Consider the following 24848-nt stretch of genomic DNA (forward strand, 5'->3'; position numbering starts at 1 on the left):
GGCGTTCTAAACCCTCAACATAGGCTACTAACTCTGGTGGCTGTAGAGCCCAAATGCGATGTATTTTACAAAATTAAATCTGCCTTTTGAGATGAGTTTTGACACGTTGAAGTGGTTTAAGAATGTTCAAGAGGAACGGTCTAAGTAAGGTACTCATGATTAAAAATGATAAGAGAAAACTTAATAGTTAAACAAACACACTTATGCAAAAATAATTTCAATTAGCAAAAGAATAATATAAAGAAAGAAAGAAAAAAAATCAAATCACCGAAAAGAAAAAAAATCAATTCAAATTTTGTGGGTTACTCAAATTTATTTCGGTGTCTTCTTCATGTGGTTGGTACTCTAGATATGACTTTAATCTTTAACCATTAACTTTAAACGTGACACCATTCTTTGGGTCCTTAATTTCAATTGGCCCATGTAGAAAAACAGTATGTACAATAAATGGGCCAGACCAACGAGAGCGTAACTTACATGGGAATAGGTGCAAGCGAGAATTGAATAAAAGCACTTTCTGACTTGGAGTGAAAGATTTTCTCATAATTTGCTTGTCATTGAAGACTTTCATTCGTTGCTTGTAAATCTGGACATTTTCGTATGCGTCATTGCGAATTTCTTCAAGTTCTGCTAGTTGTAATCTTCTTTCTGAGTTGGCTTGCTGCATGTCAAAGTTGAATTTCTTGATGGCCCAATACGCACGATGCTCGAGTTCCACAGGTAGGTGGCAAGCTTTTCTATACACTAGCCTGTAGGGTGACATCCCAATCGGGGTCTTGAAAGCCGTTCTGTATGCCCATAATGCATCATCAAGTCTTAATGACCAATCTTTCCTGTCTGGCCTCACCGTTTTTTCTAATATGTGCTTTATTTCTTGATTGGATATCTTAACTTGGCCACTGGTTTGCGGATGATACGGAGTCGCCACTTTGTGTGTGATTGAATACTTTGTCAAAAGAGCTTTGAATGCTTTGTTACAAAAGTGGGCACCACCATCACTGATTATTGCTCGAGGGAATCCAAAGCGTGAAACAATGTTGCTTTTCAAAAATCCTATCACTACCTTGTGATCATTGGTTCTGCATGGAATTGCTTCTACCCATTTCGATACATAGTCAACAGCAACCAATATGTATTGATGGCCAAAAGAATGGGAAAATGGTCCCATGAAGTCGATACCCCATACATAAAAAATCTCAACCACTAAAATTGGATTTAGTGGCATCATGTTCCTTCGTGTAATGCTCCCCATTCGTTGACACCTATCACATGAAGAACAAAAAGTGTAAGCATCTCGAAATATAGTTGGCCAATAAAAACCACATTGTAAAACTTTAGTTGCTGTTTTCTTAGCACTGAAATGGCATTCACAAGCTTGTTTATGGCAGAATGAAAGAATATTCTGAATTTCATTTTCTAGGACACATCGTCTAACAATTTGGTCTGCACAATACTTGAACAAATACGGGTCATCCCAAAAGAAATTCTTTATCTCTGCAAAGAATTTAGCCTTATCTTGCTTGGTCCAATGCTCTGGAAGTTTACCTGTAACAAGATAATTAACTATATCAGCATACCAAGGTAATACTTCCACACTCATTAATTGTTCATCTGGAAATGACTCATTCAATATTAATGGCTCTGTAATTGTGTCAAAATGGAGACGAGAGAGGTGGTCCGCCACAACACTTTCTGTCCCTTTCTTATCTTTGGATTCCAAGTCAAATTCCTGCAAAAGTAACACCCAACGAATTAGTCTAGTTTTTGCATCTTTCTTTTTGAGAAGATATTTAAGAGCAGCATGATCTGTGAATATAATTATTTTACAACCAATGAGATAAGATCGAAATTTCTCTAATACAAACACTACTGCTAGCATTTCTTTTTCGGTAGTTGAATAGTTCAACTGTGCATCATTCAATGTCATACTAGAATAGTAAATAACGTAGGGAATTCGATCAACTCTTTGTCCTAATACTGCTCCTACTGCATAATCAGATGCATCACACATGAGCTCAAATGGTAAGCTCTAATTTAGGGGCTGAATGATGGGTGATGATGTCAACAACTGCTTTAGTTTTTCAAATGCCACAAGACATGAATCAGTAAAGATAAAAGGTACATCCTTAGCAAGTAGATTGCATAAGGGTCTAGAAACTTTGCTAAAATCTTTAATGAAACGTCTATAGAAACCAGCATGCCCAAGGAAATATCTTACTTCTCTGACTGTTTTGGGTGGAGGAAGATTAGAAATGAGATACACATTGGCTTTGTCTACCTCAATACCTTTGCTCGAAATGATATGACCGAGAACAATACCTTGTTTTACCATAAAATGGCACTTCTCCCAATTTAAGACCAAGTTCTTTTCGATACATCTCTGCAGAACTAGTGTTAGATGATGTAAACATTGATCAAACGAGTCACCAAAGACAGAAAAATCATCCATAAAGACTTCAAGGAATCGTTCCACCATATCAGAAAAAATATTCAACATGCATCGTTGAAATGTAGCAGGTGCATTACATAATCTAAATGTCATTCTCCTATATGCAAATGTGTCAAAAGGGCAAGTGAAAGTAGTTTTCTCTTGATCTTTTGGTGCTATGGGAATCTGATTATATCCTGAGTAGCCATCTAGAAAGCAATAAAATTCATGGCCTGTTAATCTATCAAGCATTTGATCAATAAATGGTAAAGGAAAATGGTCTTTACGTGTGACAGAATTCAACTTCCTATAATCAATGCATACATGCCATCCTGTAGTCACTTTAGTGGGCATCAATTCATTATCGGTATTGGTAACTACAGTGACTCTTGACTTTTTAGGGACAACTCGCACAGGACTGACCCATGAACTATCAGAAATGAGGTAAATGATACATGCGTCTAATAGCTTAAGGACTTCTGTTCTAACAACTTCTTTCATGTTAGGATTTAACCGACGTTTCATCTCCCTAGTAGTTTTAGCATTTTCATCAAGGTGAATGTAATGCATGCAGTCTACTGGGTTTATACATTTAATGTCTGCTATGGTCCATCCTAATGCCCCTTTGTGCTATTTCAAAACATCCAACAATTTACCTTTTTGTTCGTCATTGAGGGATGCTGAGATGATTACTGGTAGAGTACTTTCTTCTCCCAAAAATGCATATTCCAATGTGTTGGGTAATGGTTTGAGCTTGAGTTTCGGTGGTGATTCTGATGATGGGATGAGTTTCTTCTCTGATGGTGCTAGTTGCTCAACTCTTGACTTCTATTTATTAGTATCCATGGATGATGCTGAGTCAAGCAGGGCATTGACCTCATTAACTGATCTGTCAATATCAAAATCCAAACCAAAGTGAGTTAAACATGTTTGTAAAGGATCATAACTAAGGTTTGAAAGAAAAGTGTTATCAACTATTGTTTCTATTAAATCCACATCAACAATTCCATCATCTGCATTGTGAGGTTGTTTGGTAATGTTGAAGATGTTCAGCTCCATAGTCATGTTGCCGAAGGACAACTGCATATTTTCAGTCCTGCATTGAATGTGAGCATCCGCAGTTGCCAAGAAAGGTCAGCATAGGATAATGGGGATGTGCTTCCTTGAATCCTGTATTGATTGAGTGTCAATTACAATGAAATCAACAGGAAAATAGAACTTGTCTACCTGGATAAGCACGTCCTCCACAATACCACGAGGTATTTTCGTGGACCGATCTGCAAGCTGTAACACCACTGGAGTTGGGTGTAATTCTCCCAGTCCAAGTTTCACGAATACTGAATAAGGCAACAGATTTACACTAGCTCCTAAATCCAACAAAGCATTCTCAATTGTGTGGTTCCCTATACTACATGAGATAGTGGGGGAGCCTGGGTCTTTGCATTTTAAAGAAATTTTATGTTGGAGTATAGAACTAACGTTTTCTGTTAAAAATGCCTTCTTTTGAACATGCATATTTCTCTTTTTAGTACAAAGGTCTTTAAGAAACTTGACATAAGATGGAACTTGTTTAATAGCATCAAGTAAAGGGATGTTAACACTTACCTGTTTGAAGATTTCGAGAATCTCACTTGTGGATTTTTCCTTTTTTCCTTTAGCTAACCTCTGAGGAAATGGAGCCTTGAGAACATATTCTTGTGGGTTGGTTTCTTCTTTCTCCTCTGGTGATGAGTCGTCAACATTTACAGGTACAATTTGATTTTCTTTTGTCACCGGCATCTCTACTTTATTGTCGACTTCTTTTCTTTTTCGCAAGGTCATGACTGCTTTGACCTCTCCATACTGGTGTGGTGAACTGGTACTTGCTTCATGCACTCCTTTAGGGTTAGGCACTGGTTGACTTGGAAATTTACCTTTCTCAACGGTCATTGCCAAGGTCTGAACTGAAGAAGCAAGTTGTCCCACCATCTTCTCGAGGCTTGAAACTGATTGGGCTTGTGAGTTGAAGTCTGCTCTCAACTCATTTCGTAGTCCATCAATTGTGCGGTTCTGTTGCTCGATCGTGGAGTGAGTAACATTCTTGAAATTCTGGAATGCATCCTCCCATGGTCTGGGTTGAGAGTAGTTCTGGTTCTGATTGTATAGTCTGAATGGGGGCTGAGAGGCTTGAGGAATTTGAGAAATTGGTTGCATTGGTGGAGCTGGAGCTGCTGGTCCATTCTGTTGGAGTCCTTGAGACCATGAAAAATTGGGGTGGTTTCTCCATCCAAGGTTATATGTGTTGGAGTATGAGTTGTAATTTGATGGCTTTCTCATTACACCTATGGCATTGGCTTGATCTGAGTATGAGTCATGGTCATGTGGTTCTGTTGATTTAGCAGTCGATAACGATGCTATTTGTCGAACAAGACCTTCAACCATCTCTTTGACTTCTTTGATTCCCGAAGTTGACTCGCCAATGTGAACCTCATTCACTCCTTTAATTCTTCTAGTATTCCTAAGTGATCGACTCCGTTGTTGGGAATTATCCGCTTGTCGCTGGAAGAATTCCCAAATCTCTGATGCACTTTTTGACATTAGCTCTCCTCCACTTGTTGCCATTAGCCATTCTTGCACATTCGGCAATAATCCCTCCAAAAAGTATTGGCATTGGTGTCATTTCTCACACCCATGATGTGGACACTTCAAGAGTAGCCCATTGAATCGCTCCCATGTTTCGAAAAACTGCTCGTCTTCTCTCTGTGTAAACTCTGAAATTTCCCTGCGAATAGCATTGGTTTTATGCACTGGGAAATATTTATTCAAAAATTTCATTACCATTTGTTCCCATGATGAAATGCTATTAGCAGGTAATGTATTAAGCCATGAGTGAGCTCTATCCTTTAAAGAAAATGGAAATAGTCTAAGTTTAACATCATCGTCTGAAAAATTCTCGTATTTAAAAGTTTGACAAATAGCATGAAAATCATTCAGATGATTATATGGGTCCTCATTTTCTAAGCCATAGAATGTGGGGAGACAATTTAGCACACTAGGTTTTAGTTCAAAGCTCCTAGCAACTACATTTGGGTATCTTATGCATGATGTGCTCAAATTAGCTAAAGGACTGAAGTAGTCTTTAAATGGCCTCTGATGTGTTTGCAAATCCATTTTATTTTTAATTTGTTTGTGTGTGCGAAGTGTTTTTTCTAATTCAAGGTCTATAGGTTCAAGATTAGGTAATAATGACCTACGACCATGCATGCAAAAAAAAATAAAAATAAAGATGGGAACAAAACAAATAAAAATAAAGAAGAGGGAGAAATTATGATACTAACCTTATTGCGCTATTACAACCTTTCTATAAAAATACACAAAAATAAATACGTGAAATAAATTAACTAAAAATTAAATTAATAAAATAAAAAAAATTACAAACAAAAATGAATTGAAAATTAAATTACAGAATTTTAAAGAAGAGAAAAAGAAAAGAAATACTAACCTTTAAATATAGATTCACTTTTTTTTTCTTTTTTTAATAAAAAAAATACAAGAAAACAAATAAAAGAAATTATTCAAAAAAAATTAATTCTATGAATTAAAATTACTTACCTCCCCGGCAACGGCGCCAAAAATTTGTTGTGCAAATTTTAATGTACTCGCAAGCGCACGAATCTATTGTAGTATAGATCAGTGGTGACGAGTGTCGATCCCACGAGGAGGTGGATTTTAATTATATGTAGAACTAATTTTGTAAATGGGTGGTTGAAATTGTGGTGGAAGTGATTTAAATTATCCTAAAATTGGAATTGAGATGGCGATAATAAATTCTAAAATTAGAATTGCATTAGCGAGAATAAATTAAAGCGAAATCTATTGAAATGACGTACTTGGGTATTTGGATCCGTATCAACATGCATCATGGGCTAAATATTCCTTATTAATACCAATTAAATCATGAGGGGGGAATCCACACCTCATGAACCACACTCTAATCAATATGGTGCTAAGGGCTTATCGTGCCAAATAATAATAACCTTATACTAGAGAGTCGGTGTAACCAAGGCGGTATCTAAACAAGATTATTATTATTTGTCGACGAGAAGTCAAAACATCCACAAAAACTAGAGGGGAAGAAAAAATAAATTTACCAAATTAAGCCCATGACACATGTTGAGACTTCACCTTCAACCCAAGCTTGAAAGAAAATTAGCTACTTATAATTGAACTAGGGGCAAAATGGGAATTTATTAAAATACATAGAAAATACAAGATGGAGAAGGAATTACAGAAAATGAAGTCCAAAAATGGATTCAGAGATATCAAATTAGGGGGGGAGGCCCCATTTTTATAGATACGTTGAGTAAATTATGGCCATCGGATTAAAAACAGTTTGGACGCTCAGGATTTCACCACGTCATCAGTAACCAGTACGCGGTTTGACCACGTGGATGAACAGTAACACGGTTTGACCCGAGTGAACAGTGACACGGTTTGGTTGAAAATAATCTTGTGTGATGCATGTACCGTACGCGAGATTTTTGGTCCACTGATATGCTGGCACGTCACCATCAACAGTACATAAGAATTTTAGTCTAACAGGATCGTGACACCTCATCAATCAATGCCACATCATCGGTCAATGCCACGTCATCGATCCGTCTATGTGAACAGTGCCGTGAACAGTAACGTATACAGTACCGTACATGTGAATAGTACTGTACATGTGAACAGTGCCATTTTTCCTTTTATGCTCCTCCTAAGGTTTTCGACCGTCCTGAGTTCAAAAGTGATGTCCGTTTTGCCATCTGATCTCTCGTTTATTGTGAAATGACTATGATGCCCCTAAAATACATAAAATACTTAATTAAAATAAAACAAACGGAATTAAATCAAAAGAAGGTTAAATTCATAAAAGTAAAGGTGTTAGTAAGACTTGAAATGTAAAATGACAGTTTTCTCCTTTATAAATATGCATTTTCTAACACTCAACAGTGAATATAATTTTTATTGATGAAAAGGTTGTATAAAAAATTCATTCTCCTATTGTTTTCTCTAATGTTTTCCCAATTGTTTCACTTAATGTAGCATGTTTTTCTTTTTCATAGAAAAATCTAATGCATGCAACAATTAGGAAAAATTTAGTGACAAGGTTTAGGCACATGTTGAGTGATGGTTCTTTGTACAGTATCAAGAATTTGAAAGCTGTTTCAACTACAAGCGAGTACAGACCACTTTCAAATCAGTATAAGATTAGTTTCTTAGTTATAACTTCCCTCAAGAGGTTAGAAGAAGTAACTGTTAAGATTCTGATCAATGAATTTTAATTCATATCTTTGAATTTGATTGATATACGTGTAAATGATAACACAATCCTCTCAGGTACTTTTTAATTATTAATGTTTGTTAATCTTTAAGTGTATATTAGAAATTATTGATCCTTATGTTTTAACATGTTTATGTTATTTTTCTATAATATTACAGATGTTGTCAGAAGTTTATATGGTGTGGGTAATATTGAGATCGTTGAAAAAAAAGAGATATAAAAGTTCTAACAGATTAGTAATTTGAATATAATTTGGAACTTATCAATAACTACAAAAGATATAAGGTCTGTACACTTACACTGTACACATTAATATATATTTTTAAAGTTAACAAAAAAATAATTAACTTTCATAAATAACATTAGTTTTATAAGGTTGTCTCATCTTTTAAAAAAAATTCATATTTTTTATCAGTTTCATCAAGTGCAAAGTAAAAAAAAATGATAATATTAAATTCTTTTTTTAAAGTCGCGCGAAGCGCGGTTCTATTTCATAGTTTTAACATAAACACAGGCCTTAATTTAAAGTGGAGCCCTAACAATTGCCTAAGTTGCCCGAGGTTTAGCCACTTGCAGGTTTTGTTGGTGTTTGTTTTTTCTCTAAAATCTGAATAGACTTGAATTAGTTTGAATTGAACGTTTGAATGTGAATGATATCTTTTTTTTTTTGTCTAAATTGCTAAAAAAAATATTAAGTTGTTTTTTTAACTTAAAAATATAAAAACTTATATTTTTATATCTGTGCTTTTACAAATTATAAATATTAAAAAAAATAAATATCTCAAGAAATGTAAATAAGATAATATATCATTATAACATAAATCGTATTCAATTAAATACAACTCTTTAATATTCTAAATTAGTATATGTTAATAAATTTTATTGTAGTTTATGACGTTTTTATGAGAAAAATATTCATAAAAAATTATGAAGATAAATAATGTAAATTTGAAGAAAACAAAAAGACAAAAATAATAATAGTTTTCCACTAGATTATCACAAGTTATAAAGATGGATAATAATACTAATTATTAAAATTCACTAAGATAAGGATGAAAATTTATTAATTAGATAGGGATATTTTGAATAATATCTTTTAATGATATCAATCAAACTTTTTAAAATAAGCAAAAAGCTAAATTAATGACTTAGGGTGCGTTTGAGATTGAGGATGAGTAGTTATAGCTTAAAAGTTACAGCACTGAAATGTTTGGTAAATACTAGCTGTTGTAAAAAGTCTATTAGAAGCTATGTTGATATGATTTTTTACTTGTGTAATAGAAAGTCTATTATATCTTTAATAATTTTCTCAAAATTATTATTTAAAATTTATATTTACTACATGTTATTAATTTTTTTCATAGTTACAGCTTTTTTTCTACAGCAGCAGTAGTTTAAAAGGTATAGCACCTCAATTCCAAATAGAACCTTAATCAATAAAATTTTCATTAAGATGCAAAAATAAGCAATCTTAATGACTTTACTGATTAAAATTGAGTTATTAAGTCACTAAGTTAACAAAACAAACAACCCTTTTGTTAACAAAGCAATAAAAGAATTTTTATTTTTTAATTTCATTCTCATTTTCATGTTTCTCATACTTTTTTCAAGTGTATGAATGATATAGAAAAGCCTCTAAATTAATTAATTATAAGCAATATCCCATTGGCGACACCGATTCCCTTAAGATTAAGAGTATAGGTCCCAATTTCAACAATTGTTGGACTTATTTCCCTTCCCAATTTAATTGGGTATGAGTAGATATTTTCCCTACTAATATAAGCAGAGCATGATAACTCTATAATATTACGTGAGGATAGAAATTTAAGTTATGTTATAATAGACTTGATTTACGCTTGAATTAGAGAAGTCCTAGTCGATTCCTAATTGATATATTGTATATATCAGTAAATTTCTAATTGTAATATACATATCAATGTGTGTGTCTGTGTGTGTGGGCAATGATTATGTTGGATCAGCTCCATGGTGGAGCACTGATAATAACCGTTAGACCATAACAATAAGTATATATTTAATATTTACCTCTATGACCGTACAGTCATCATCAGTGCTCCACTATGGGGCTGATCCAACTTAGTTAAACATATATTGGTGCGAATAGGTTGTTGATAAATAATCTCCAAGATACAATGACTTAACTTCTAAGAATGCATACTCAATACAACAATTTAGAATAATAGGGAATAAAGGGCCAGGTTGGAATTGCGGTGGCTGATTAAATAAGATACTTTTGTAGTGCGGATGAAATAAGCTACTAATTAAAAAAAAATTGGTGTTTGGTAAATTGTGTTGTTATGATTGCTGTGTGAGTTTAAAAAGTAGCGTGCACAGTTTGACAAATTTTATTACAAAAGTATTGTTTTATTATGTAATGACTAAAATAGACATAATTTTAAATTACCTTTTATTTTTTAGAGTATGTTTAATAATGTTTAGAGATGCATTTTTCTTTCTAAAATACATAAAATTACATAAAGGGAAAAAACTTAATTATATAAAATCAATGAACTTCATAATCTGATACATAAAATATGATAAAAATTCATATCAATACATAATCTAAATAGAAATAAAAAAGTAATATGCATTACATTCATATTAAACTTGTTGCAATAAACACCTTATATATGGAAAAAAATATATGATTGAATGTTAAAAAGCAATAGTTATGAAATTGATTTTAAAAGTCATGGTTAAATTTCATGTGAAATTGTTCGCAGTTTAAAGAAAATTTATGTAATCATATGTAAGTCTTATTAAATCTTATAATAGAACATAAAAGTAAAATATGAAAAATATAAATTTACTGGTCAAAATTTTATAATTGTAAGGGTAATTTGATTATTATGGTAATATGATATCTAATGCCTTATATATTAGGTGTATGGAAAAATAAGATATAATTATCTTTTTGTTAAAGTATTAAGGTTATAATAGAAATTTTAAAAAGTAGTAATGACTTATTAAATAAGCTGCTTATGAAAAAAAAAAACTCTCTACCTACTTTTAAAAGCTGCTGTCAAAATGGTAAAAATTATAAAATAAGCAGATTTTACAAAGTTTACCAAACACTATTTTTATAAACAATTATGAAATAGGCAGTTTATTGAAATTTAACCTCAATCTCAAAAGGGCCAAAATAACAGTGTTTATTGTAGTAGTAATTAATACATGGAAGAAGTATAGTTGAACACGAAGCAGAGACCGAACTGAACGAAATGACAAAATTCTAATTCCCCCTATTTATAAACGAATGGTGGCTATTTCAAACACTTTCAAATAGTCACTTGCGTTAAATTTCTTAATCACCTTAACTTCCTTTAACCAATTCCAAGGGCCCGTTTGGGATTGCGGTTGAAATTCAATAAGCTGCTCATTTTATAATTTTCGATAAAAATAGTGTTTGGTAAATTTTGTAAAAGCAACTTATTTCATAATTTTCTCCATTTTATCAGCAGCTTTTAAAAGCAGCTAGGGGTTGCTTTTCATAAGCATCTTATGAAATAAACTACCATACCTTTTTAAAATTCCTATTATAACCATATATTTTAATAAAAAGATAATTATATCTTATTTATCCATAAACCCTAATATATAAATCATACCTTTAACTTTATTATATTTTATGTAACAGATTATAAAGTTCTTTAGATTTTTTTAATTATCTTTTAATGTAATTTTACATATTTAAGAAAAAAGATATGTCTAAATAATTTTATTAAACATATTCTAAAAATAAAAAGTAATTAAAACTTATGTCTATTTTGGCCATTATATAATAAAACAACACATTCGTAATAAAATTTACCAAACACATACACTCTATTTTTCAAACTCACAGCAACTGGAACAGCACAGTTTACCAAACGTCAAACTACTTTTTTAACCAGCAGCTTATTTTATCTGCACAACACAAGCAGCTTATTTTATCAGCCTCTGTAATCCCAAACTGGCCCCAACTCTTTCCAACATGAAATATCAACTAATTAATTTTAAAGTTTGTAGTTAACTAACTTTAACTACTTCTTCAATGTTAATAGTAATTCATAATTTAAAATTAATATTAATTCATAATTTAAAATTCCAAGTATTCGAGTTAATTCAAACTTAAATCGTTGTTTACTACCACTAAGCCCAAAAATTGGCTTGTTCAATTTGTGTGCGCAAAAGTCCACATGCTTGACTTGTCACAAAAAATGAATTTCTCATTATAAACCACCCCAGAAGTTTATATATTTCCAATGTAGGATTTGGTGTCTTGAAATACCCATCACATAATCACAACACATAAAAAGAGATTTAAAAGGTAGATAGTGGGGAAATGATAAGTTGGTAGGAGGATAAAAATTCTAGGGTTGCATGCTGGTATATGGTTACATGCATGTCGTTTCATTGGTGCGATGGATATCTGCACATATGAAGTATCATATTTATAGTTTTTTTTTTAATTTACCTATCTAGCCACTTTCATAAATTCATTATCAACACTAAGTATATAACAAATTGTTATCATAATAACTATATAAGCCCAATTTAGACTAAATCATGTTTAAAACAAACCAACCACAACTAAATCTACGAGAAAAAAAATAAAATACATCGTCCACATTGCCCACATCTATTTGGCATCGCCCACATTGCTTCCATCTATTATATAGTTATGCATCACCCACATTGCCAGTGACGTTCTTTGACGGATAGACTTCCTTCTACAGCGGTGGCTTCCATCACAGTTTTGATCGAATTTGAAGAACCAATTTTGCTTAGCATCACTTCAAGGTACTGTTTTGCTCATGCACAATTTACTTCATGATTTTGATCCGATTTATTATTTAATTGCTCTTTAAATTATTTGTTCGATCGATTAATATGACATATAAGGAATTAGAATATGTGTTGGACATGAAAATTTGAATTTTTTTTTAAATAACATTTTGTAAAATATGGCAATTAGATGCTTGTTAAAATGCTCTAAGAAGATTTTTTCTATTATGATATTAAGTTTGTCGAGCATGCCTATAATTATATATTTCTTAGTACCAACAGCACCTACTAACACTACGAGAAAAAGATATAATTAACACGCTAATCGAGGCAATGGGATCCATCGCCCATGCTCATGAGGCGAAGGAACAATCCCAAATGTGTTTTTTCTTATTTTTAAATATTATTCTAATATCTATCATATTTATGTTTCAAATGTGTCCTATAATGAAATGTGCCCTTGGACAGTAAAGATATCTATCGTGGATTACTTCCCAGGCGTCTTTACAAATTTGACCAAAATGAAAAAAAAAATTATTAGCGTTATATGGGGAAAGTTGACTGATAAGTAATGAAAGTTGTTCAAGAAGTAAATATTTGGGCCTTTCTTTTAACTATTGAGAATATCAGATTTAGTGGGATCCTCCTGCACAACTTATCGCTTAGACAAGTCATGCAAGAAGTTGATGAATACCAAATGAAGTTTCATCTTGGCAACAAGTTGGTACATTTCTTGATTCGGGAATGGTGTCTTGCTACAAGACTTAAGTGTGTTGAATTAGAAGATGGAAGAAAAATAGGCAATTTTTGGTGGAAATGATGACTTTCTCCTTGAAGAATTAGACAAAAGGTTTGAAGCTTCTCAATTTTAATAAAATCAATGACAATGATTTATTTAGAATTGCCTTGTTATTCTTTACGGAATCAATCAATAATTTTATATTTTATGTCATCATGAATTTGGGAATGTTTTAGTAATTTTTCTTAGGGATTATATTTGTGAAATATTGTTTATGATCAAGTGAACAGAGTATCAAATAGGAAAGCTGAAAATTTTAATAAAATGGAGCGAATTATACAAACATGAGGCTTAAAATTTCTCTAGTTTTTGTTACGGTGTGTAAGCACATAAAATATAAATATAAAGTAACTATATGTAAATATAATATAATGTATTAGTTTTTCTTCCCTATGCAAGCCTATATTTTTTAAGCAATTGGAGGAATTGCATTAAAGTATGCCACCCTAACAAAAATAAATTATCTCTAAGACTATACAATATTCAAAGCTACTAGAAAATTTTACAACTACTGTAAGTGTTGCCAAAGTATGTAACTTGGTGTATACATTTGTCTATAATTATGCAAACTTAATTTTTTCTAACACAAAGTCGAGTCAAAGCAAATTTTGAAAAAAAAATTGGTAAAGAGGGTAAAGAACCATATTATCAATCTATGAGGAGATACTACACTATGATTTGGACTTGGGTTGATGAGGTGGGAAGATTTTAAAATATAAATTGATTACTCACAGTGCATTTGCTGAAATGAAAATTTGTAAATTTCCTTGTGCATTTTAAGCAACTTTTGGAAAAGCAAAAACATAATGAGACTATATTGCTATCGGATGACCACCATTGATCACCTATAAAAAAATTTAGGCCTCAAGACCCACCCCACAATTTGAACAAAACAAAGGGCGTTGATACGATCGAGGTTAGATTTATTTGGCACTTTACAATCGATTTATAGTATAAAATAATTGAGGGAATTTGCCACCAGAGTGTTTTTTTTTTTTGGTTTATAGTTGAGGTCGAAGAATGGTATGATTACATTGTCTATAAACTGAATAAACTTTCGCTTGATGTTGCTAAAATCAAGACGAAAATGGTCAAAATCTCTGGCAATGGTTGAAGATTGGAAGGTGTTTGGTGAGGTGAAGACGAGATTTGATGAGATGAGACTGTTTGCAAGACTGTTGTTTGGACCCATATCCTATGTCAGTAAATATTCTAAGAGCATTATTGTAAAAATAGAGAAAAAAATTTAACAATACATAAGTAATAATGGGGGCATTTTCTAAAATATGAAAATTAAATATACATTTAACTCAGAAAATAAGGATCATTTTGAACATTGTGCCCATTAATTTGACGTTAACTATGGTGGTGTTATAGATTCAACCAAGGTTGACTCTGAGGTCATGTTCAGTTGTCAGAAAAGAGGAGAGATGAGAGGAGAGGAAAAGAGAGGAGGTGAAAGGAAATGAGAAAAAAAGGGAGGGGAATTTAATTTCCTTTGTTCGATTTAAGATAAAATTAGCAAAGGACAGAAATTTTACAATTTTTTATTTGAACAAATTTACCCTTGTATTATATTTTTAATATTTATTATTAAATTAATTTAAAAACTACAAATATTTTAATTACTTTAAAAGTAGCCTCAAGGTTAATGTTTCATTCTCTTTTATTAAAAGTGCTTTTACCAATTATTATCCAAGTGCTTTTATCAAATGTATTTTTTAAAAAATATAAAACATTAATATTATTTCAAAAATAGCCCATAATATTACTAAAAAAATATTAAATTTCAAATGCTCAAATGAAATAATAAAAAATACTTAGCCAAATTTCAAAATATGACTATAACATCTTCAAATTTCAAAGGCATTCTACAATATAAAAATATAAAAACATAACGAAAAATACTTAGTCAAATTTCAAGTGCTTTTATTTTCGAGCAACTGAACATGGCCTAACAATTTGGAAGTCTTAGGCGAACTTTTCTTGGAGGCTTTTCTACATTAAACAACATAAATCTCAAAGAAATATTAAATAGCTCAAAATTTAATTATCTTTAATAATATCTTGAATTTCAACAATTATCAACAAGATCCCAAAAAAATAAAGAATAATAAAAAGATATCTATTTATTTTTAGATAAACACTAACTAAGTTCATCATGTTTATTAAATTTGATTCAATTATCAACACCTAGGCTACTTAACTCACAAACTTCATAGCTAATTCAAGCCATATATCAATACAAAAAATAAAAAAAATGCAAGAAAATTAAGAAAGAAGATTAATTATATTTTAAATTGAATAATTAGAATGATAGCACATAAAAAGTTGCTTGTTTAAATGAATATGATGGTCAAATATCAGATGATGGTAATGAACTTTATAGAGATGATCAGAAGAATTTTCTTTGTTTTGAAATTTAAAATAGAATTAATAGAATACTAAAAGTTTTGAAATTTAAAATAGAATTAATAGAATACTAAAAGTTCAAAACTAATCTTGATTCAATATCTATTAGTTTTGAAATTTAAAATAGAATTAATAGAATACTAAAAGTTTTAAAATCTAAATTAAGCATTTTATGTATGTGCTTACTTCCCATGAATGCAAATCAATGAATCAGAATGCGTTTCATTACCATGTTTATTTTTTAAAATAAGATCACAAATCAGAATGAGAATAATAGGTCCACAAAAAATTGGAAATGAAACATGGGGTTATGATTCCTGTGGGGGGTTGGGAATCAGAACCCCTTACATTAAAGAGACGAAATTGCCCCCAATGAATTTTGATAATTCTAATTTTATCCTGTAATTTAATATTATTAATATAATAATAATATTATTATTATCATTATTATTATTATTATTATTTTAATAATAATAGTTTTATTATAATTAATTAAGGGCATTTTAGTAACTTGAAATAACTCAACTTATTCTGATTCTAATTCCAAGATAAAATAAACAATATCAATGAGATTTTAGCCCATTCCGATTACGATTCCTGTAACTCAAATAAATAACTTATTTTGATTCTCATTCCTCATTTCTATTCTGGCTCATTCACATACCAGCCTATTTTGATTACTAACAAGTAAATGCAGCATTAATAGAGTAATTATTTTTTGAAAAGAGAAAGTATTGAATTTTTTTACTTGTAATTGTTAAAAAAATAAAATTTTAAAGGGTTAAAACCATTAGTTTGCAGTAAAAAAATCATATTTTATAAACAAATATTTCTTTTAAGGTGAAGATTATTAAATATAGTGATAATTATGAATGAGAATAATAATAAGGAGATGTTTAAAAATTAAGTTTTCCTACAATATATACATAATTAAAAAAAATAAAATCTTAAAATAATAATAATAATTATATTAATAAATAGATACCCAAAATTTATGATCTTCTTAAAATATAAAACTCAAGACGACCGCGAAATTCACCTAATGGTATAGTCTCCCTTCCTCAGGATCCAACAGGTGTGAAACCTAAAACTCTTTTTTTCTTTTTAACTACATGTACAAGTTATTGTCTGAACATGCTTAAGTGGGTCTATAAAATCTCCTGAAACCTTTACCTTGTCTTACCTTTTTGAATTTCGATAATTGTAAACGTGGGCGGCATTTCACATTGTATAAAGTGTAAAAGTACGTAGATGATGAAAATTTTGGTTGTGGCATCGAGAGGACAAAAGCGCCAACAATGTGGATCTTATACAGAGTATCAAGATTCAGCAATGATGTTATTACAAGCACCTTCGATTTTCGTATCTTTACAACGATAAAGAGAGGTTATTTTAAGAATTCTCCAACAAAAGGAAAAATCATCAAGTTTAGTTTACGTGTGGTGCATTACTAATTCTAATAAGGCGGAAAGCTTGATACACTACCTTCAAGCCAAAAAAAAAAACTTTTTAGCTAACGATGATTAAAGAAAATATATTAACTGGAATCCCGAAGAATTATGAAGGTTTGGTAGGTAAGATCTGGTCAAGAAATAAATGTAAGTTTAATTGCAAGTGATGAATATGAGTGCCTCAAGATTTGATCGAGTGGATTTCAATTGGCATCATTTAGTTGGTAACACGAATTTGATTGGTAAAGAGGGAAGGTAGCTAAAAATTAATTTGGTCACATCCTTATCTTTTAAGAACATAAAAATAATAATAATAATAATTGATATGAGTGGCTTCTGAAATATCTCTTAGCGACAAAATTTAATTTTTTTTTTTTTAATCTAAAACCTCAAGTTTATATAGCTCAAATCACCCCTTTTACTTTTGAAATCTTTAATTTGTCTCCATTTTTGTTAAGAAGATTAAAAGAAAAATGATCAACCCATCTCTTGAATAAAAAAGGGATAATTTGAGGTTTTTTAAAAGGAGAGATTACCAATTTTCCCTCGACTATAATTAATATATATCATTTATTCTCTTATTATTTTTATAATAGTCGATAACCCCCTCCACAACATTAGTTTGTAATATAACCCGTATTTTCACATATAGTTATATTTATATTTATTATAAATTAAATAAATCATATGAATAAAATTGAATGAAAAAATAAATATTAAAAATAAGAAATATATATTTTGATGTGAACAAAAAAATTAATAATAAAATTTTTTCTTGTACTTTTTTATTTTGTAAACATTTTCTTCTAATAAATATTTTATAATATTTTAAAATTAAATGTAAAAAGTACAAGAAAAATATTTATTATTTATTTTATAATAATTTATTATTTATCATTCAAGTTTTCTTATAATAATTTCTTTTATCATTTTATAATAATTTTCTTATATATTTATTATAAGAAAATGTTTATAAAATAAAAGTGTAAAGAAAAATATTTTATTATTAATTTTTTTCACATCAAAACATATATTTCTTATTTTTAATATTTAATTATTTTATTTTAATTTTCATTCATGTGATTTATTTAATCTATAATAAATATAAATAAGAGTATATTTGAAAATAAGGGCAATATTGTAAACTTATGCTACTGAGATGATTATTGAGTCATATTGACTATTATAAAAATAGTAAGGGGCAAATGGTATATATTGATTATAGTGGGGGGAAATTGACAATCTCCCTTTTCAAAAGTAAAAGATCATTTTGAATATAGTCAATTTATAGGAGGATAATCTAACATTTACCCTTAATGCAATGATATATAAGAATGAATATATGTCTCCTTGGCATATAATTTTGCAATACAAAGTATAACTAATTAGATTTATTCTTATAAATTAACATCATATTTGTACTACTTTTTCAATCTCAATTAAAAGAGTAGTGTTTTGGTAGATTACTACCATGTGAAAAAAAAAATTAATATTACTTTTGGCTCTTTATCTTAATTCTTAACATGTAAAAAGGTAGTCAAATTTAAAATTTAATTTAATCTTGATTAATTCACTTTTTTCCACTATTGATTCCATATTTTTTTACTAGTACCATAGAACAGCCCTACATCAAATTAACATATATTAATTTTAAAAAATTATAATTAAATGAACCAACTACTCAATGATTTATATCCCTTAATTTTCGTAATCCAGTATCAATGATCAAAATATTAAATTAAAAGAAAAAGTGCATAGGCATGTTTGTTTCGGTCGGTTGACTAATTAAGTGAAGCCGACTTTTAATTTGCTGGACTCTACACTTTGAAGTAGGATCCACGTAAGGTCTTCTTTAAAAAGCAAAATAGGACAGTAATATATACGAATGCCACTTTCATATTCTAAAATGAATTATATAAGTTCAATTGACGGAATAATTTTAGCTTTTGTTGGGAAGTTTTGGTTTATGTGTCCCTCTTTATTTTTTTCTCATTATTTAATTTATATTTTAGGCAGAAGCCCAGCCTAAACCTCACCTTCTTGGTAGTTATAAAAAAAAAAAAATCAATTGAGAGAACTTCAAAGAGTAAATTTCATCAATTCTTTTTATGGTTCCATCTTTTCGTAATGAAAAAGACCCATTTGAGAACTTTAATTACATTCCAGGTTTGATTAATTTTAATATTACTTTGGAACCAATTTGATTCCAGCAAAATGTACATATATTTTAGGGTTTTATATATTATGGAATTAAAAGGGTTAGTAGTGGTTGAATTTAAGTACTTCATGTTTCAATGACTTGACTTTATTTTGTGAATGCTAACGAATTCAATTAGTCAAATCTCTTAAATGAAAATAAGAGCTCTGGTATTTAGACCTCACTCAAATGAGTGGAAGGAAAATAAGTAATCATTAAATTATAACTAATCAAGCTCGAATAGAATTGACATTGATTACTTAATCCGGTAGTACTTATTCATCCATCTTTTTTTTTCTTTTAATTTTTAATTTAACAAAAATGCATGGGACTACCACGGTTAAGAAAGTTCCTCAAAATTTCGAGTTTCAGATTGAAACTAAATGGAACTTGTAATATCATACATTACATTCGTTAACAAAATTGGAAGGATGCAAGTATCAAAAGCGATTGGAAGCTTTGTGATGAGCTACTATCTCTCTTTTGATGATTCAAGATAGCACTCTAATGGGAACGAGAAAGCTCCACCACATCTCTATATATAATGCGGTGTAAGGGAAAAACACAATAGCGCACACTCTATCTTGGGGATCCATAATTGTCTCAATGGAGCACCACTCATATAATGGGATGTTTCTTTGGATATACATTATAATTAATCTACTTTACAAATTATAATGGGATAAAGTTCGTAAAGATATTGAATTCAAGAAACAAGTCCTCTCATCATCATTGTGAAGAAAAGTATCATATAAAACATGCATTACCAACTACCATTCGAAAGTTACATCTCAATTGTAAATTAACCAGATGATCTAAATTAAGCATACATGCATTCAGAAACTCAAAAGTCAAAATAATGAAAGTTATACAATAAGTTTTGACTTTCAAGTTATTCAATAAGTTATTAATGATGATGAGGATCAGGACCTCCAGGGCTGACTCGCTTGGGCTCAAAAAACTTGCCAATAATCTCCTGTCTTTTTACACTTTGCTTGAACATTTCTTTTGCGCTCTCCGTCAATGCACCATTCTCATCATTCGGAACCTTCTTCGACTCAAAATGTTTCTCAATTATCTCCTGTTTCTTCTTACTTATTTTCGACACTTCTGTCAGATTACTACTCGTAGTAAATGCTCTATCACTATGGCTTTTGCTATCTGAAAATGATGGATCGAGAACACGAGTTTCGCAACTCGAAAGCCAAAGCAAAACAAGAGAGAAGCATAGGAAAGCCCTCAAGCTAGCCATTTTAATATGGACTGCGTACTTGAAGTCTCAAAACTTGTATGTAAGTGTAGAATTTCTGTGATGGGGTTGTTGGATTTATATAGAGCCTAATTGATAATAAAGAATTGAAGGAGGGTCAAATGGAGATGCAACTTTTCTGAGAGGATAAACTAAAATTTGGTGATGAAATTAAGTTAGTGCTAGCAAGTTCTATATATGTGTAATGGCATTCCTTCACATTTTTTAACCCGATAATGGTTTCTATTCAGGTTTTTTTTTTTTTTTTTTTTTTTTTTTTTTTTTTTTTGCTTTTTAAAATCTTTAGCCCTAAAGTATGAAAATAGAAACCGAGGAGGTCACGACCAAAAAAGGCTATTTAGAGTGTACATATATAAAGCGCCACATGTCATCTTTCAGCCGCCAGTCTAACTTTTCAAACGCAAGATTACACGACCCAACAGTTGCTGTTCATCTTTGCGTTCACATAAACGTTAAAGAAAAGAATATATACTTAATAATCTTTATCCTATCAACATGTAGACGTTCGCTTTAACGGAATTGTACGGAACGATTATAATCGGTTACATAAATGCTTTCATAGAGTGTAAGTCAATTACTAAGTCAAATCTGTCTCTGTTTTCTTAATTATATTTACTTCTCACTTGTTGGATATCAAATTTATTTGAATAATCAGCTATATTAAATAAAATATTTTTTCTCTTCAAAAATATTTTCATAGAGATATTTTAAGTAATTTTTTAAAAATACAAAGATAGGCAATTGGCCCAACCTTACAGACTAAAGAGAATTCACTCTTATAATCTCAACAGAACTTGCTAGATATACTTCAATTTCTTTGATCAATTTTCGTTTTTCAGGTACTTTTAATTGTCATCAGGTGTGGATATTTACACCTTTTTAGAATAGAGATTCAAAAACCTTTTGCAATGCCAGATATTTCAACAATTTTTTTGTTAGGACAATTATTTTAAGTTTACTAATTTCAGCAAGTATTTTAACTTACATTAATTAGATTTTATTAGAGTTATATTTTAGTATGTTATCGAAGTCTTTCCATTATTATCTAGGTAGGATTTTGTGAGGAAATTTTAATCTTAGAAAAGATCTTGCAAGTGAAAATATCAAACAAATAATAAACATAAAATAGACGAAGAATAAAATTAATCACGCAACACAAGAGTTTATGTGAAAAGCTCTTATACCTAGAGAAAAACCACAGCTGCCAAATAAGACAAGAGAAAAATTCAGTATGTAAAAAATTATTACAATCACTCTAGTATTTTCCTTACACTAAAAACTCTAAGGGAACTTGACGAAAATAACCATTAATATTTTATTATTTTCGCAATTAACCCTCTCAACTTTTTTCTATCAACATTAGCCAAACACAAGCATTTCTTCCCAAATTACCCTTCTTTATAGAACAAAACCAACATTGTTTCTCCCATATCGCCAAATCAAAAGCAGCTTTTCACTCTTGAATCATCAGCCAACGGCAACCGCAAAAGACAACGGTAAAAACGATATCCGATCATAATCTATCCGGATCCAACACAAATCGACATCACTTAGTGGTATGAATTATTTTCTGAACTTACTGAGTCGGGTGAATCTGAATTTGGCGACAGGCTGCCTGTCGCAGCAAAACTTGGTGCAACAGGCAACCTGTCGCACCAAGCAAGGTGCGACAGGTGCGACAGGCCACCTTGGAGATTCATTAAAACTGTATTATTTTAATAGGACTCAAATAATTTTTTTTTATAATTTCAGGCTTTATGGATTCAGTTGTACTTGAATTGTGTTACGATGGTTGGTGGGAGATATTAGAGAATGGTCGTATGGAGTACGTGAATGGTAAAAATCGAGCTTTTTTGGTTGGAAAAAATTATCTGTTTGATCAGTTATTGGCAAGAGTATACGAGGTGTTACAAATAAACCCTAATGACTATAGTATCACAATAAAGACAACTTTGAGGTCTAGTAACACATTATATCGTATATGTGCAATGCCCATGGATATATGTGATGATGAAATGGTGAGGGTTGTGTTGCATATGGCATCTGACGTAGCTAATTTTGGATGCATTCCTATATTCGTGACCACATCACCTCGAGTTCTGAGCGAAGGTATTGAGCCACATGTCGATACAGAAACTTCATTTAGAGCAAATATGTCTGGCCCTGATAATGATGAAGAGGTGCTGCCAAGGACAATATCGCTGCAGCAATATTACTCTCCAATCCACGACAATTATGACAACATTGATGATAATGGCGTTACGTTACAGGATGTTGGAGCAACGGTATTTCCAATAACAACGTTGTTGGAGCAACGATATTCTCCGTATCACAACAATAATTTTCAAGACAATGATGATTTTCATAATGAGACAGAGGGGGATAATGTTTGTGCAGAACCTTCTAATAATACGAGGCGGGGCACTCGTTTCAATAATGATGGTGATGATGGAGGAGCCGATCCTTCGAATGTTCCGTCGTTTCAGCATGAGGATTAGTGTGAAGACAATACTCTTGTGAATAACAGAGGCAATAGACCTATTCCTTCTATGGTTCGATCGAGAAGGAGAATTAACCCTCTTACAAGTCTTGCTCCAACTTTGCCTTCGAACATGGTTGCTCCAAGCTTTGTTAGCAGTTGTGACTCAGATGATATCAGCGTGGGTAAGCTATTTACTGAGAAGAATGAGCTTATATTACAACTACGCAAGGTGGCCTTTAGAGATAAGTTTGATTTCAAGATTGCATGGTCTACTACGACACGTTTCGAGGCTCACTGTTGTTCAGAATCATGTAAATGGCGTATTCGAGCAACTAGAAGTTCGAACGAGCAAAATGTTCCTTGGGTGGTGAAGAGAATTGATAATGTACATACTTGTCATAATGAGATATTGGTTGATGGACGTCATCAAGTAAGGAGCTGGGTTGTCGGTCATATTATCGCAGAAAAATATATTCAAGATAAGAGGATTTATACTCCCAATGACATAAGAGCAGATATACAACAAGAATACGGTGTTTAGTTAACATACCAGCAGGCATATAGGGCGAGAGAAGTTGGTCTTGAAATAGTTCGCGGCAACCCTGCAGAGTCATACAACTTGCTCCCTAAATACTCTCACGTACTAACTACAGCGAATGAGGGTACAGTCACTCACTTCGAGCAGGATGGAGATGGTAATTTCTTGTATTATTTTGTAGCACTCGGATCTTCCATCAAGGGGTTTATGCAGTACATTCGGCCTGTCATTGCTGTAGATGGTGCTCATTTGAAGGGACTATATCGTGGAAGCATGTTCGTGGCAACATGTCTTGATGGTAACAATCAATTGTATCCGTTAGCCATTGGGATCATGCATTCAGAAAACAATGATGCTTGGGAATGGTTTATGATGAAGTTACACGGAGTGATTGGTGATAGACCTGAGTTGGTAATTATCTCTGATCGATGCACTACCATAAGGAGAGCCGTTCTTAAAGTATTTCACAATGCAACTCATGGCGTTTGTTTTTACCACGTCAAAGGTAACATTAAGTCACAATTTAGAATGTCCAAAGCTCTTTGGGATGAATTTGAGCCCGCCTTTAATAATGCAGCAAAAACATATGCCCACGAGGAATTTAAGAGACAACTTGAAGGGTTGTGGATGATCCACTCGGGTGCGGCTGATTACCTAGAAAATAATGTCGGTACGTGTAATTGGGCAATGTCTCAGTTTGAAGGTAGGAGGTACAACATTCTTACCACCAACATCGCGGAGAGTGTTAATGCTTTCATGAGGGAACCTCGAAAATTTCCTGTTACTCATCTTGTTGATCACTTTAGGAAAACATTGCAGCAATGGTTTTATGATAGAAAAATTGTGGCTGAATCAATGACTACTCGGTTAACAACATGAGCGGATGAAATAGTCACTGAGAGGAGAACTATAGCTGAAAGAATGATAGTTCGGCCGGTGTCTCCGCATCGCTTTCAAGTTACAGGCGGTGGGCTTAAGGGAGGGTTGGTTGACTTGCAAAAGAGAACTTGCTCCTGCAGAGTGTTTCAGCTTGATCAGCTTGTGTGTGCTCATGCAATTGCGGCGTGTCTAACACACCGGGTGGATTTTATTAACCTTTGCTCGGACTTTTACACTATAGAATCGTTGGCGATGGCTTATGCATAACCAGTGGAGCTAGTTGGTGATGTGGCTGATTGAGA

General features: G+C 31.6%; 1 protein-coding gene and 1 non-coding gene across 2 annotated transcripts; both read left to right on the forward strand.

Moving 5' to 3' along the window:
• Positions 1-5093: 5093 nt before the first annotated feature.
• LOC112095948 lies at positions 5094-5197 on the forward strand. Its single transcript, XR_002904108.1, has one exon. It is a non-coding gene; the product is annotated as a small nucleolar RNA R71 (small nucleolar RNA).
• An 18062-nt stretch (positions 5198-23259) lies between these two features.
• On the forward strand, positions 23260-24546 carry LOC112095668. The gene is made up of 2 exons (XM_024177774.1): positions 23260-23559; positions 23671-24546. The coding sequence occupies exons 1-2, from the start codon at positions 23260-23262 to the stop codon at positions 24544-24546; spliced, it is 1176 nt and encodes a 391-aa protein (XP_024033542.1).
• The last annotated feature ends 302 nt before the right edge of the window (positions 24547-24848 follow it).

The sequence above is a fragment of the Citrus clementina genome, unplaced genomic scaffold (assembly GCF_000493195.1).
Source record: "Citrus clementina cultivar Clemenules unplaced genomic scaffold, Citrus_clementina_v1.0 scaffold_1, whole genome shotgun sequence".
NCBI classification, from domain to species: Eukaryota; Viridiplantae; Streptophyta; class Magnoliopsida; order Sapindales; family Rutaceae; genus Citrus; species Citrus x clementina.

What these genes read in the sequence shown, in the direction of transcription:
- LOC112095668 (XM_024177774.1), top strand. Translation starts at nt 23,260, where the DNA reads ATGGTTGCTCCAAGCTTTGTTAGCAGTTGTGACTCAGATGATATCAGC. An exon ending in TGGTTGATGGACGTCATCAA is followed by an intron (nt 23,560 to 23,670) that starts GTAAGGAGCTGG and finishes TACGGTGTTTAG; the next exon opens with TTAACATACCAGCAGGCATA.